This window comes from Marmota marmota, unplaced genomic scaffold, assembly GCF_001458135.2.
Source record: "Marmota marmota marmota unplaced genomic scaffold, marMar, whole genome shotgun sequence".
In the NCBI taxonomy this organism is placed as follows: Eukaryota; Metazoa; Chordata; class Mammalia; order Rodentia; family Sciuridae; genus Marmota; species Marmota marmota.
Window position 1 is genome coordinate 29,913,772 of NW_026000221.1, and position 16,335 is coordinate 29,930,106.

Sequence of the window (16,335 nt, forward strand, 5' to 3'; positions counted from 1 at the left end):
TCCTAAACAGAGACAAATCCTGAGAATGGAGATTTCCAGGGAGCTTCTGGATACGTCAAATAATGAATTCTGTAGAAATGGGGCTTTTAGGAGTTCTGAACCTTATTCTGCCCCCTCCAGTAACTATAAGGCTATTCATTTTCATAGCTACCTTAGTTGCAAAGCTATAGATTTTTCTTTTTTTTAATATTGTAGACATTGATGGACCTTTATTTTATTCATTTATTTATATGTGGTGCTGAAAATCGAACCCAGTGCCTCAATAAGCTAGGCAAGTGCTCTACCACTGAGCCACAAACCTAGCCCCCCAAAGCTGTAGGTTTTTAATATTTCATTAGAGTTAACATAAGGGTAATGGAAGTCGGGCAAATTAATATACACCAAAGGTCACTATTCACAAGATTCAGCTGTTTTTCTTGAATAACTGCTGCTTAGATTCTTCGAAGTTTTGAAAAGGTGATTTTGACAATGTTTTGCCAAAGTTCTCATTGCTTTTATGAAGAAGCAGAGTTTTGGAGGTCCTTACTATACCACTTCAGAAGTGATAGACCTAACTTGGCTTATTAAAATCTATTGGTTTGCCTAGTGCTGTGGCCCATACCTGGCAATCCCAGGAGCTGGGGAGGCTGAAGCAAGGGAATAGCAAATTCAAAGCCAGCCTCAGCAAAAGCGAAGTACTAAGCAACTCACTGACACCTTGTCTCTCAATAAAATACAAAATAGGGCTGGAAATGTGGCTCAGTGGTCAAGTGCCCCAGAGTTCAATCCTGGTACCAAAAAAAAAAAAAAAAAATCTATTGGTTCAACTTCAACTACAAATGGTTTTACATATGCATGGTTTTGTAATATTATGCATTGTTCATTTGGAAAATTTTGGAATACTGAGTTACACAGATCATTCTGATGTTGACACATTTCATAGTATAATATTTTGAATTAGCACCACCATTAATTACATCAGAAAAGCTTTTAAATATTGGGAAGATGTCAGATTACAGTAGCAATTTTCTAGATTCTAGTTTTCACTTGGAAGCTCAAATTTTTTTATTATCAACAAATACTTTCAGACTCTATTTCTCCATTTTCAGAAAAGCATTGACTAATAACCAAGTCTAAATACCCATTTTTGGTGCTACTGCTAATTAACCACCTTTGCTTTTGTGTCATTAGTATAGTTGTTGACACAGTGTAAAATACAAAGTTCAAAGCCAGCCTCAGCAAAAGTGAAGTACTATTTAAATTTACTATTAAAATAGAAATGTGATTTTACCTAATGTGATCTGCTCTGAGTGTGTCGGGAGCCCTAGGAGCTTTTATGCTATACTTTTAGAAACACTGTGTAGAGGAATTGAACCTGGATTTCTGGAAATTGTCTTTCAATATCAGAATGATTAGCTCATGATGTGGTGAACTTTTGCTCTCTAATTCAGAGACGTGCTGACCTAATTTTTTAATTGAATATGGGTGGGAAAGAGAAAAATGCCCACATAACCTGTAAAAATAAGATACTACGTATAGTAATATGAAATATGCCAGGTGAATTAGTACAGATATTCAAGAATATAATTGGAAATATTCACTGAGAATTCTTATAACCCAAGATAGCTGTTCCAGTGTCTACACTGCACTATAACAAATTAAATTTGAAGTCATTATCACAGTGGACAGTGTGACCTCATAAGTATCTCCAGATCTCCCGGGAATAAGACAGATTTAAAGTATGAAAGGTCATACCCTATGCCAAAGAAACACATACAAAGAAAAATTTATTTTAAGAAGTATGTACTGCATTCACAATGTTAAGTACATAAACCAGTAATATCTCTTATATGCTGCTGATAGGAATATAGAGGTAATACCAATTCATATATAAGAATGCTATGTTTATTACTGCAAAAGCAATGGGAAACTGTCAACAATAAGAAAAACATGTTATATGATGGATATCCTAAAGCACCAGAAATGTACTACAGCTATATGCTTAATTATGAATGAGTCTCAAAATAATGTACTTTTCAAAGCACATAATGAATTTGCATATGTAAAACTATAAAGAAAAAGAAAAATTGCATGAAGAAGATAATTTCTTACCTTAACTTTTGTTCACCTATCTGTGGTTAAATGATATGGTAATTTGACCCTGTAATCCCAGTAACTCAAGAAGCTGGGACAGGAGGATTTCAAATTCAAGGCCAGTCTCAGCAACTTAGCGGGGCCCTCAGAGACTTATTAAGAAGTTGTCTCAAAATAAAAGGCTGGGAAGGTAGTTCAGTGATAAAACACCCCTGCATTCAATCTCTGCTATACTTAAAAAACAAAAAACTATCTGTGGTTGGCTTCAAAACTGGATATTAAAAGATAATGCTTTTCCTTTCCTGTCTACAAAATAAGAATATATACGTATATGGAATCTCATTAACTCTTTCATGAAACAGTACTTAATACAAAGTATATGCTTTATTTGTGTGATATTATTCACATATTTTATTCAACTTAACTAAATAAATAAATTCTGATGAGTAATTATTCCATTCTTATAGCACTCTAGTTTCTCATGGCCTTTGGAAGCACATGAAAGTCTAAGGTTCTTAAAAATATCAATCAGGCAATTGTGGTATTGATGAAATTAATTATTTCTTGCCTATCCTGGAGGAAAATCATTTTCAGAGCATCAATAGACTATCTAAATGTTATTAACTTTCCCCTACTTTATTGGAAAGATAAATACAATTTCATTTTTGTGACAATATTCAAGAGTTTAAAGCATTTCTTAAACTTTTTGTCATCTCTTTATAGGAAAATCCATTGCAGCCATTAGTTTCTTTATGTCCTGTTTAATTTGTAAAGAAAATAAATATATCATCTTTCATTCAAAGTTTGAAAAATAATTCTAGTATAAGAAGCAATATACAAGTTGAAGATAAACTTTACCATTGTAATTAGGCCTTGTCAGATTTTTCTTAAGTGGAATATAATTTATTCTTCTAATGAGCAGAGAGTTAAAATTGATAAAAACTAATTATTAATCTTTTTCATCAACTGTAATTATTATAGATGAATTTTATTTACTTTGATATTTTAGTGAGAGAATGTATACATTACCCATCACTGTAGGAAATAAAGCAATGCTATATTCAACAGAAATATTATATAATAAAACTATTGATTTTGGGGTTTTTTTGTTTTAGTTTTTTTGTAGTGCTAAGGGTTGAACCCAGGATCTCATGCATGCAAAGCAAGCACTCAACCACTGAGCTACATCCATCCCAAAACTGTTGTAGTTCTATTCTAGGTAAAATCGAAAGTAGTGAATAAAATTTTGCTTAAAATATTTGTCCTTATAAAGAAAAACAATATTAAATATTGTAAATACTCAGTTTGAACTATATAAATGTAACTATCAAGTCATTTACAAAGTTAAGAATTTTCTACTAACCAAGTTTTATTTTGAAGTATTATAGAAGTGCTGAGTAACTCTTATCCATATAAGAATTACATGTAAGAATTTTTTACTGTGTTCACGATAGATTTGCATGAAATTTCAAATCACTCACTTACATTTCAAAACTATTTCTTTTCTTATTGCAGCCTTTTGGAGTGAATCAGCCTGGACCATATATCATGTATACAGCTGTAGATGCAAATGGGTATCTGAAAAATGGCTCAGGTAAGGCCAGATATAATGTTCATAATGTATAGAAGCACCTTCATTCAATATATTGGCAAGGTAAACTGATGACAAAAATTGGTTTCATACCCCCTAATATTTTTTTTTATTAGACTTAGTCTTTAGGCTTATACCAATAAATTATAAAAAAGATTCTCAAGGCAAAATATTAACATTTAATTCTTCATTTATCACCATTGTGATAGACCCAAGTCCTTTCTTATTATTTTTTTCAGTTGAACTAAGAGAGAAATTTGAAGAAATTAGACTTATTTTAAAGAGTAAAATGGTAAATTATTTAAATTAAGCTCATTTTAGAAGAAGTAAAAATTAGAATCCAATTAATACTATAATCTAAATTAATGCTAGATTTTAATATGTGAAATAGAAGCTGGAAAATATTGAGAGGTTTTTTTGAGTTGTGAGTATGAAGAAAAAATCTAGTTATACATTCAGATAAATAATAAAGGGAAATACAATTAAGTCAAAAAAGGAAAAGACTAAGCAAAGAAAGTACATTTGACATAAGATTAGATCCAAAATACAATAAATACATGGTAATCATTTATATTATCTAAATAAGAAAAGGGATCCTAATACACTAATACACTTCTTAGTGTCTCCAAGTCTTACCCATGAAGAAATATAAGCAGACCTGCTATGTTCCTACTTTTTTTGGATTTAAAAAAAAAAAAAAGCTCATAATATGACCATTCTCGTGTTATTTGATAGTCATACATAATAATGAGTGTACTTTTTAGCTAATTATACACAGTTAAAACTCACAATTGCAGTTTCAGCATAGAAACATTCATAAAACAAAAACTACTTTAAAAATTCCAGGAAAGATTGTCAGTTATAGTCAAATACTTTAATATACCACTGTCTGTCAAAAAATGAAAATAATTAAGGATATAAGATGACTTGAACAAATTATTCTTAATTTATGTACATACTATACTTTGTACAAAAAAAAAGGCTCTAGGATCAGCTAGTTTTATCTTCTATTTCACTACTATGTAAAATGTTCCAGAATACAGAAAAATAAAATGAAGCTATTCATTTCATTTCACAAACCTAGTAAATTCAGGCAAACCCAACATACCTAAAACCAAAAACTTAGCTCCCCAGTGAATTATCAGTGAAACTTCTATGTTAAAACTAACAATTTAAATCCATCCACATTTCAAAAAAATGCACCAACCGGGTGATTACATTTTATTTTACTATACTGAGCATATGTTACATTTTAATATTATGAAAAGTTTTTAAAAATATTACAAGCATATGCTGTGTTTCAGGCATAAATATATTTTCTAAACTGGAAAGTGAGAATTTAATTGATTTAGGCAATATAATCATGAAACCCTGCCCCAAATTTTAATGTTAAACATGTTTATATTATGTGGTGAAGCTATAACCCTCCCCACATTCCATCCTGCATTATCAGTAGATAATTCTCTCTAGGGATGTAGGGATGACTACATTTATGTATTTTAGAAACTGTACTCCTGGCTTTCTCATAGAGCAACTGAGGGTCACTACCCATTAGTCAATCATGAAATTAATTTAGTGGCTAATAGAAATTTTTATTTAACAAAATAAAAGAGAACCCTAGGAAATATGAAAGTATATCACAGAAAAGTTATTATTTTATGATATTTTTTAATTTTAGGAATATGTATGTCTGTTCATACTTGGTGATGACATAAAATGTGGTTTTTATTGTAGACTATAGTTTTAAAAGTTTGAAAACCAGAGAGAGATAATTACATAATATTACTCAGCATAGGCCTGGCCTAATTTTCTTTTTGCTTATACGTAGATCTTATCATTCTTATACAATATTCTGTGGTTTTTACTTTCTAGCAAAGCCTGAAAGGCCAAATGTTGTTGGAGAGTTACATTACAGAAGACTCATTAATTTTGCAAATAAACCAAAGTTCCTATGGGAAAAAAAAAAAAACATAAAACTACATTTATTATGAACATTTTAGAAGCTAAACAACTCTAAGTTTGAATGTAGGACTTTGTGCACTGCTCTAATAAGTTAGCCAAAAATCTGCAACAGGGACCTAAATTCCCTAACTAATATTTTGCCAAGAACTTAGTAGGTTGGATCATATTGGCAAAATTTGGTGGGCCAGTGGGTTATTAGTCATTTATGAATAATAATATTGTGAGACCAAGAATTTTTCTCTCCCTCTTAAATTACTTACTTTTTCTTTTGAGTTAATTATTTGTTCATATAGCCGGGAAAGAAACCCAAGTAACCCCTACCTTCTGTGTTCTCTTGGTTGGTCTATTCTAAAAGTAGTATTAAGCAGTCACATACTATGATTAAAAGAAAAAAAGACAACTGTTTTTTCTCTTGTTCACACTCACTCAACAAAGAATACATCTGTAACCAGATATGTGTGTTTTTCCCACACCAACTGATTCTCCAATATCAAGTGTCTTATAATTCTACTCATTTCTGTCACTATCACAAGAATGCCCTATACTTTAGACATCAGATGCAGTGCTGTCCAGGTATCCAGTACTTCTTTAAATTGGTATTTCCCATGGCTGTATCCTTAGGTTCCATCAGTTCCTAAAATGGCTCAAAGAACTGAAAAAAACATTTACATTTACTGGTTTCTTATAAACGATACAGATAGCCAGAAGAACAAATACAAAGGACAAGAGCTTGGGGTGTGCCACTTTACCAAAACATTGATATGTTCACCAGTCTGGAAACTTTCCAACCTTTTCCTCTTGGGTTTTATGGAAGCTTCCTAGGTTAGGCATAATTGATTAAATCATTAGCCACTGGTGATCAACTCAACCTTTAGCCCTCTTCTTTTCCTAGAAAGGAAGTAGAGGCTGAAAGTTTCTAACCTATTCTTACATGGATAGTTAGTTACCCTTGCAACCAGCCCCTATCCTGAGATTCTCAAGGAGCTTCTAGCCATATTATTACCATACAAAAAAGATACCATTTCAGAGATTCCAAGGAGTCATGTACCTGGAAAATAAAATATTCATTTACTTTTCTTTTATTTTTATGGTCTAAGGAATGGAATTCAGGGGCTCAAGCATGGAAGACAAACCTTCTACCACTGTGCTATATCCCCAGCCCAATATATTTCTTATTATACATTAGAGTATCACACATACCTCATATTTTAGAGCAATTAAAATGTATTGCAGACTCATAATGTCTGAAAAGCAAAGAAAAATTTGGTTTAAAATATGATAAAATGAATATGGCTGATAAACAGATTATTAAGGAAAATTATTGGTTGTAACACATGGATATTGTCTTTATATAATTTTAATTATAACCATTCTGATTTCTACACTTTAATCAATAATTATTCATTACATTTTTCAGTACCTAAAACTTTTGATACTTGTTTTGATTATAATTATTAACATAAACTAATTGTACAAATGAATGGTTTTCACTCTGACATTTACATATATATATATATCCTTCCTTGATTGTGTCCACCCTCCCTTCACCTAAGTCTCTTATACATTCAGGTAGTGTTTTGTGTTTTGTTTTGTTTTGTGTTGCTTTGCTTTTGGTTCTACACATGAGAGTAAACCTGATATTTGTCTGTATCTCACTTATTTCACTTAACATAACTTTCTCCAGTTCCATCAATTTTTCTCCAAATGAAATTATTTTTTAATAGTAATTCATGTCTATGTACAGACTATATTTTCTTTATCTACTTTTTATCAGAGTCCTAGGCCAGATGCCTACCTCTAGGGATCCCAAATAACCAGGTCCAGCCACTCATCACAAAAACCAAAAGAAAAAGTAATGATAAAAGTAGGAACAGAACTTTAATCATTATGACCATGGGAAGGCAAGGTGAGATGCAGCATTTCAGCCCTGTCAGTTTAAATGGAGCAAGAATTGGGCAGGGTTGAGAGGTAGGCATAATTAAGTAGTCTTTGTCAAATTGTGGACTAGTTGATGAACATTTCAGATCTGGCTTGGGGTGGTATCTCAGGATACTTTCTATTTAAGATATTTATCTATCAGATCTGTGATCCTGGAAAGGAGCATTTCAGTTCCTGAGAAATGATGGTTCCTGCTTAGGAGATAGTCCTATCATAGGGTGATGTACCCTTCATTCTGATGTTCCTGGAAGGAGTAGGACTAAAAATTTCTATATGCCACCCCAGGGATCTAAAACAGGATGCTACAAATTTTGCCTCAGTCTTGAGTGGGATGAGATAGGTTAGTAAATTTAGGGCTAATAAACATTGTATCACCAGTTTTTAGATGAACTTTTTAAATGATTAACATGCACACAAGTGCAGAGCTAAGGAGGGACCTGAAGATGAATACAAAATAAAGGTAGAGATTCTAAGTCCTTGTTATACATTTATCTGTTAACTTGATCTGAGCCGATTCCTTTTCTTAGCTATTATGAATACTGTTGAAATAAACATACATATGTGGATATCTCTTTTGAATGTTGGCATCATTTCCTTTGGATATTATACTCAGGAATGGAATAACTGGATCATATGGTAGTTCTGTTTTTAGTTTTTTAGCAACCTTCATAGTATTTTCCATAGTGGATGTACCAATTTACATTTCCACGAATAGTGTATAAGGTTCCTTTTCCTCCACATTCTAGCCACCATTTATTATTTTGTTTTCTTTTGTTTTTTAAGCTATTCCAACTGGGGTGAGATACAATATCAGTGAAGTTTTGATTTGCATTTCCCTGTTAGCTAAAGATATTAAGCATTTTTTCATATACTAAGTTTTAGGACTTTGATCCATTTTGAGTTGATTTTTATACAGGATAGAAGATAGAGGCCTCTACACAGTGATAACCAATTTTCCCAGCAACATTTGACATCACTGGGCCAGCTTTTTGTACCTTTGTCAACAGTCTGTTGGCTGTGGGTGTCGTGGGTTTATTTCTGAATCCTCCATTCTATATGTCTATTCTTATGTTAATACCATTCTGTTTTTGTTACTGTGACCATATAGTATATTTTGAAATAGATAATGATCTCTCCAGTATTGCTTTTTAAAAATTTGTTGTAATTAGTTGCACATGACAGTAGAATACATCTTGACATATCATACATAAATGGAGTATAGCTTCTCATTCTTCTGGTTGTACATGTTATAGAATTACACTGGTCACATAGTCATATATGCACATAGGGTAATAATGTTTGATTCATTCCACTATCCTTCCCACATCCATACCCCCTCCCTTCACTCCCCTTTGTCTAATCTAAAATACCTCTATTTGTTACTAACCCCTCCCCTTATTGTGAATTAGCATCCACATTATCAGAGAAAACATTTGGCCTTTGGTTCCTTGGGAATTGGGTATTTTGCTTAGTATGATATTCTCTAGCTTTATCCATTTACTGGCAAATGCCATGATTTCATTCTTCTTTAAGGTTGAGTAATATTCTATTGTATATATAAACCACAGTTTCTTTATCCATTCATTTGTTGAAGGGCACCTAGGTTGGTTCCATGGCTTAGCTACTTTATGAATTGAGCCGCTATAAACATTGATGTGACTGCATCACTGTAGTTTGTTGATTTTAAGTCCTTTGGGTATAAACCAAGGAGTGGGATAATTTGGTCATATGATGGTTCCATTGAAAGTTTTCTGAGGAATCTCCATACTGCTTTCCATAGTGATTACATAGTTTGCTCTGATAGAATTATGATATATGCAATTTATGAGTGTTCCCTGTTTCCCCACATCCTCAGCAACATTTATTGTTTTTTGTATTCTTGACAATTACCATTCTCAATTTAATTTTGATTTGTATCTCTCTAATTGCTAGAGATGTTGAACATTTTTTCATATATTTGTTGACCAATTGTATTTTTTCTTCTGTGAAGTGTCTTTTCTGTTCCTTTACTCAATTATTGATTGGGTTATTTTTTTTTTTCTGGTGTTAAGTTTTTTTGAGTTCTTTATATATCCTGCAGAGTAATTCTCTGAGATGCATGTGGTAAAGATTTTCTCCCATTTTGTAGGCTCCTCTGTTCACATTATTGTTTCTTTCGCTGTGAAGAAGCTTTTTAGTTTGATTCCATGCCATTTATTGATTCTTGATTTTATTTCTTGTGCTTTAGGGGTCTTGTTTAGGAAGTCAGTTCCTAAGCTGACATGGTGGAGATTTGGGCCTACTTTTTCTTCTATTAGGCACAGGGTCTCTGTTCTAGTGCCTAATCCTTTGATCTACTTTGAGTTCAGTTTTGTGCAGGGTGAGAAAAAGGAGTTTAATTTTATTCTGCTTTACATATGGGTTTCCAGTTTTCCCAGAACCATTTGTTGAAGAGGATATCTTTTCTCCAATGTATGTTTTCGGTGCCTTTGTCTAGTATGAGATAACTTTATGTGGATTTGTCTATGTGTCTTCTATTTTGTACCATTGATCTAGTGTCTGTTTTGGTGCCCGTACTATGCCATTTTTGTTGCTATGACTCTGTAGTATAATTTAAGGTCTGGTATTATGTTGCCTCCTGCTTCACTTTTCTTGTTAAGGATTGCTTTGGCTATTCTGGGTCTCTTATTTTTCCAAATGAATTTCATGATTGCCTTTTCTATTTCTATGAAGAATGTCATTGGGATTTTAATAGGAATTGCATTAAATCTGTATAACAGTTTTGGTAGAATGGCCATTTTGACATAATTAATTCTAGTATTGCTTTTTGCTCAGCTATTTGGGTTTTTTTTTTTTCTTCCATATGAATTTTTGTATTTTTGTTTCCTGGGAATGTCATTGGCATTTTGATGGGAATTGCAATAAATCTGGAGATCACTTTGGGTAGTATGGCCATTTTAACAATATTAATTCTGCCTACCCAAGAACATGGGAGGTCATTCCATCTTCTATACTGTCTTCTTCAATTTGTACCTTCAGTGTTCTGTAAATTTTCATTATAGCAGTTTTTCACCTCCTTGGTCAGTTCATTCCTAGGGTGTTTTGTTATTGCTATTTTTTGTTTTGTAGGCTGTTGTAAATGGGATTGCTTTCCTGAATTCTTTCTCAGCAAGTATTGTATATAGAAAAGTCCCTGGTTTTTATATGTTGATTTTGTGTCCTTTTATTTCGCTGAGTTTATCAGCTCTGAAAGTCTTTGGTGAAGTTATTAGGGTTTTCTAAGTAGATTCATATCATCAAAAAAAAAAAACTTGTTCCTTTCTTATTTGTATCTATTTTCTTTCTTTTTCTTGCACAATTTGCTCTGGCTATAATTTCTAGTATTATATTGAATAAGAATGATGAAACGTGAACACTCTTGTCTTATTCCTTATCTTAGAAGAAATGCTTTCATTTTTCCTCATTTTACTATGATGTTGGTTATATGTTTTTAATATATATAAACTTGATTATGTTGAGGTATGATCCTCTAATTTATTCAGGGCTTTTATCATGAAGGGATGCTGAATTTTATGAGGCCTTTTCTGCATCTATTGAGATAACTGCATGATTATTATCCTTGATTCTATTTATGTGCTATATTACAGTTATTAGTTTTGTATATGTTGAACCATCCTTATATACCTGGAATGAAAACAACTTGATCATGGTTATATGATCTTTTTAAGGTTGTGTTAAATTTGATTTGTAAATATATTGTTTAGGATTTCTACATCTATATTCATTAACAGAAATAAATGAAATAAAGACTAAAAGAACAATACAGAGGATCAGTGAAACAGTTGGTTTCTTTGAAAAGATTAGCAAAATTGACAAACCTTTAGCTAAACTAACCAGAAGAAAGAAGATCCAAATAAATAAAATTATAGATGAAAATAGAAACATTAAAAATATTTCTACACCTATGTTCATTAGGTATATAATTTTCTTTGTTTCTTTTAAAAGCAGGATAACTTTGGCTTCATAAAATTAGTTTGGAACAATTTCTTCCCTTTATTTTATGAAATGGTTTGGGGAAGAATTGTTGTGTGTCTTTAAAAACTCTGATAAAATTCAGCAGTAAATCCATCCAGACTTGAGGTTTTCTTTGTTGGAAGACCAAATTACTGCTTCAGTCTCATTACTTGTTACTAACATATTTAAATGTTTTTTTATCCTCCTCATTCAATTTCTGAGATTATCATGTGCACCGAAGTTTCGTCTATTTCTAGATTTTCCAGTTCATATATGGGTCTTTAAAGTATTTAAATGTTTCTATTTTCATCTCTAATTTCTGATATGTTGTGTTTATATTTTTATTTGATTATATAGAAATTTTATTTTCCCCCTACTTGCTTCAGTGACCCACTGTACATTCAATAGTATGTTGTTCAATCTCCATGTGTTTGTATAATTTCTCTAATTTCTCTTGCTATGGATTTCTAGTTTGAGTCCCTTCTGGTTTAATAAGATGCAAAAGAGACTGCAAATTGGTGCAGCCAATTTGGAAAGCAGTACGGAGATTCCTTGGAAAACTGGGTATGGAACTACCATTTACCCAGCTATTCCTCTCCTCAGACTATACCCAAAGGACTTAAAAACAGCATACTACAGGGATACAGCCACATCGATGTTTATAGCAGCACAATTCACAATAGCTAAACTGCGGAGCCAACCTAGATGTCCTTCAGTGGATGAATGGATAAAAAAATGTGGCATATATACACAATGGAATTTTACTCAGCATTAAAAAAAGAACAAAACCATGGCATTTGCAGGTAAATGGATGGAGTTGGAGAAGACAATGCTAAGTGAAGTCAGCCAATCCCAAAAAAGCAAATACCGAATGTTTTCTCTGATATAAGGAGGTTGACTCATAGTGGGGTTGGGAGGGAGAGCATGAGAGGACATGAATTCTAGATAGGGAAGAGGGGTGGGAGGTAAAGGGGGGTCAGGGGATTAGCAAGGATGGTGGAATGTGATGAACATAATTATACACAGTACATGCATGAAGACTTGAATTGAGTGTCAACATACTTTATATACAGAGATAAAAAATGATGTGGTATATATGTGTATTAAAAATTGTAATGCAAAAAAAAAATTACCTTAGATTAGGTAGAAGGAAGTGTAAGGAGGGGAAGGCAGGGGATGTGGGGATAAGAAAGATAGTAGAATGAAACAGACATTATTACTTTATGTATGTATGTGACTGTATGACCAATGTGATTCTACAATATACTCAGAGGACTGAGAAATTATATCCCATCAATGTATGATACGTCAAAGTATATAAGTGCATTCTGTCATGTATAACTAATTAAAACAAATACAAAATTTTTTGAAAAAAAAAGGTGCAAGAGATTACTTCAGTTTAATTGAATTCCTTAAAACTTATTTTATGATATATAATCTAATTTGTGAAAAGATCCATGTGCTGATGAACAGAATATGCATTCTGTAGCTACTGGATGAAATAGTCTGTAGATGACTGTTAAGTCCGTTTGAATTTTTGCCTGGATGATATGTGAAAACAGGGTATTGAAGTCACCCACTATTATTGTATTATATCGGGGCCTGTCCCTTTTCATGGCTAGTATTATTTTATAAAATTCAGTGCCCCAGCCTTTCAGTGCATAAGTATTTATAATCATTATATCTTTTTCATGATACACTTTCTTTGTCTCTTATAATTTGGCTATTTTGTTGGCTACAAGTATAGCTACTCTTGCTTGCTTTGGGGTTTCATTTACTTGGAATATCATTTTCCATTCTTTTAGTCTGTATATGTCTTTGCAGGTGATATGTGTTTTTGAAGATAGCATATTGTTGGTCTTGTTTTAATCTGTATTTTAATTGGAGAATTAAGACCATTTATATTCAGGGTTATTACTGAAAGGTATATAATTGTTCTTGTCATTTTACAGATTTTTTGGCTTGTTTTGAATATTTTGCATTCATTTCATCCTGTCCTATTGATCTTGAGATTTTGATTGATCACTATATTGATAATATTTGAGTCTTTACTATTTTTTTTTTGCTTGTCTACTCTTCTAATGCAATTTGTTCTTTCCCATGATCTTATGATTGTGCTAATCTTTCCTCCTCTTCTGAGTGACAGGTTCCCTTAAGTATCTTCTGTAATGGTTTTCTAGTGGTTATGAATTCCTGGAGTTTATGCTTATCTTGGAAGACCTTCATTCAAATCTGAAGAATAAAATTGACTTGAAATACATCATTCCATGCCCTCCTACCCTGCTATTATTCTGATGGATTTCCCTCTAAATGTGACTTGGTGTTTCTCTCTTGCAGCTTTTTATATTCTGTCTTTCTTCTGTACTTTTGGCAACTTAAATGTAATATGGCACAAGGTATGGTGGTGTGTGCTTGTCAAGTTCTTGGGATTCTGAGGCAGGAGGATCACAAAGTTCAAAGTCAGCCTGAGGAAGACAGTAAGACCCTCTCTCAAAATAAAATAAACGGAGTTGGGGATGGAACTCAGTGGTAAATTATTTGTCTAGCATGCACAAGGCCATGGGTTCAATTTCCAGTACTGAGGGGCAGGAGATGAGGTATGTCATGAAGAAGTTCTTTTATTGCTGTCAGAATGTACTGTTATGACAGAGTTGTCTTTAATCTCTTATATTCTTTCTTCTGCTATATCTTCCATTTAATTACTCATCACCCTTATCTATTTCTATTCCTTTTATAAACTCCACACATATCCAGCTTGACTTCCGGTATATCTAGCTTTTCCACCTCCACATTCCATGCCATTTTCAATCTCTCCCTTTTCCCCTATCTCATAACTTCAGCATTTCTACAACTTAGAAAAATAGCACTGTCCCATCAATCCTTTATTACCTCACTCTCCAAACCAGAAATAAGTTCTTCCTACCAAATGTCAATAGAACTGTCTCTTGTGTTTCTTATCTAAGTTGGCCTGGAGACTCTTTGAGAACTGATTCTATGTGTTTTACCCATTCTAGGACATCCAAGTATTTGTTAAACAAATGCTTGCTTAAAATTAGTTCGAAGGCTTTCATATTTTAAAAATAAAACTTAAGGCAGAAAACTTGAAGAGTGCTTAACTAAAACATATCATAGTTATGGTTCATTTCTGGTTGTAAGATTACTTAGTCTAATATAAAGTAATGGAAATCGTTCATAAAAATTAAATGCAAGCCAACAGATTTGTAATTGTAAAACACCTACATGTGCTAGGAGCTATTTCAGACCCTGGATATTATTTCATTGAATTTTACAGTATCTCTGCATGGTATCTCCTATTATCACCATTCTACAGCTGAGGAAACTGAGGCTCTGAAAGCTCAAATTACTGATCTTAAGCTTTCAGAGCCTCAGGTTTTTCAGCTGTAGAAAATCTTTTAAACTCAGGACTATCTAACAACAAAAATTATACATTTTTAAACTACAACATTATTTGTAGGTGTCATCTTGCAAAAAGCTTGATGTTTATTCCTGAGAGATCTCTTTCATAACCTAGGACTTAGGAGCTACTTCTAAGTAATAATAATGGCTAAAATTCATTAGAAATTACTTTGTACCAGTTAGTACAATGCTAAGTACTTCACATGATGTTCTTATTTAATAGTATTAGCTGTGAGACTTCTGTCAGGAAATCTATTGATGGATAAGGAAAAAGAAAAAATTCCCCAGTATAGTAAGTCCAAATTATTATCCTGATATTCTGCTCTTGCAATGGTTTAAGAAAGATAAACAGATTTTAACTTTCTGATATTTATAACATTCAAGACCAGAAAAGTAACATTTTCAACTATTCAACTGTAATTAAACTCAGTCATTTTAATCAAAGAACCTGGTCATATTTATAGATAAAATAATGTATCATTGTAACTGCCTTACTTTAGTATGTAAGCCTTTTCCATACAAACTTTTCAATAATACGTAGTATTGGTGGTTTGATTGAATAAACAAAAATGACAGTTTATTTATATTCACAAGTTAGAAAATGCAGTACTAACTTACAGACTGAATACTAGAAACCAAATAGTGCTCTCAGGCAAATATAAGGTTATTGACATTCTTTTATGTCAAACTAGATAATAGAAGCACTTATTCTGTAATCAATAAATATTTCATCATTTTTTTAGTGACTTCTGAATAATAGATGAGATGGGGTAGGTGGTCATTTTTAAGATGCAAATTATCTCTTTTACCTAGGAAGATACTATTTAATACACTCAAATAGTTTAGAAATGGAGACAGTGGTGGTCTGATAAACATCTTATCATTAAAACAGAATTGTTCCACAACATTGGCAAACTCAGGCCTCAATTTTATATTAAACAACTAAATTTCAGGAACAAAAATTTTATAGGTAAAACTTTAAAACTTTCCCTTAAAATATCTGCCATTCCTTCACCCACATACACAAATCACTTTTTTTTTTTTTTTTTTTTTTTTTGGTGTTCCTGGGATTTAACCCATGGGTACTCTACCACTGAATTACATCTTCAGCCCTTAATTTTTGACACAGGGTCTCACTAATTTGCTGATACTGGCCTTGAACTTGTAATCCTCCTGCGTCAGCTTCCCCCATGTAGCTGGGATTATAAACATGTACCACCTAGCCCAGCCTAATCAGTATTCTTTAATGTTATCCTGTAATGTTCTCCTTTTCATAGTCCACCCTATGAAGGAGTAATTATTTTGAAAGTCTACTATTAGTTTTGAGTATTCAAAAATAAACAAAGAAAAGCCACTTTAGA

At 32.4% G+C, this 16,335-nt stretch overlaps 1 protein-coding gene across 3 annotated transcripts in view; it reads left to right on the plus strand.

The window, feature by feature from the left end:
• Positions 1–16,335, plus strand: part of Itfg1 (integrin alpha FG-GAP repeat containing 1) — a 220,638-nt gene that overhangs the window by 163,356 nt on the left and 40,947 nt on the right. For all 3 annotated transcript variants that reach the window (XR_007343503.1, XM_015488770.2, XM_015488769.2), the window contains exon 13: positions 3,589–3,667. Coding sequence is in view for 2 of the 3 variants with exons in the window: in XM_015488770.2 (XP_015344256.1) it covers positions 3,589–3,667 (79 nt within the window). In the remaining variant the exon portion in view is untranslated. The remainder of the gene's footprint in view (positions 1–3,588; positions 3,668–16,335) is intronic.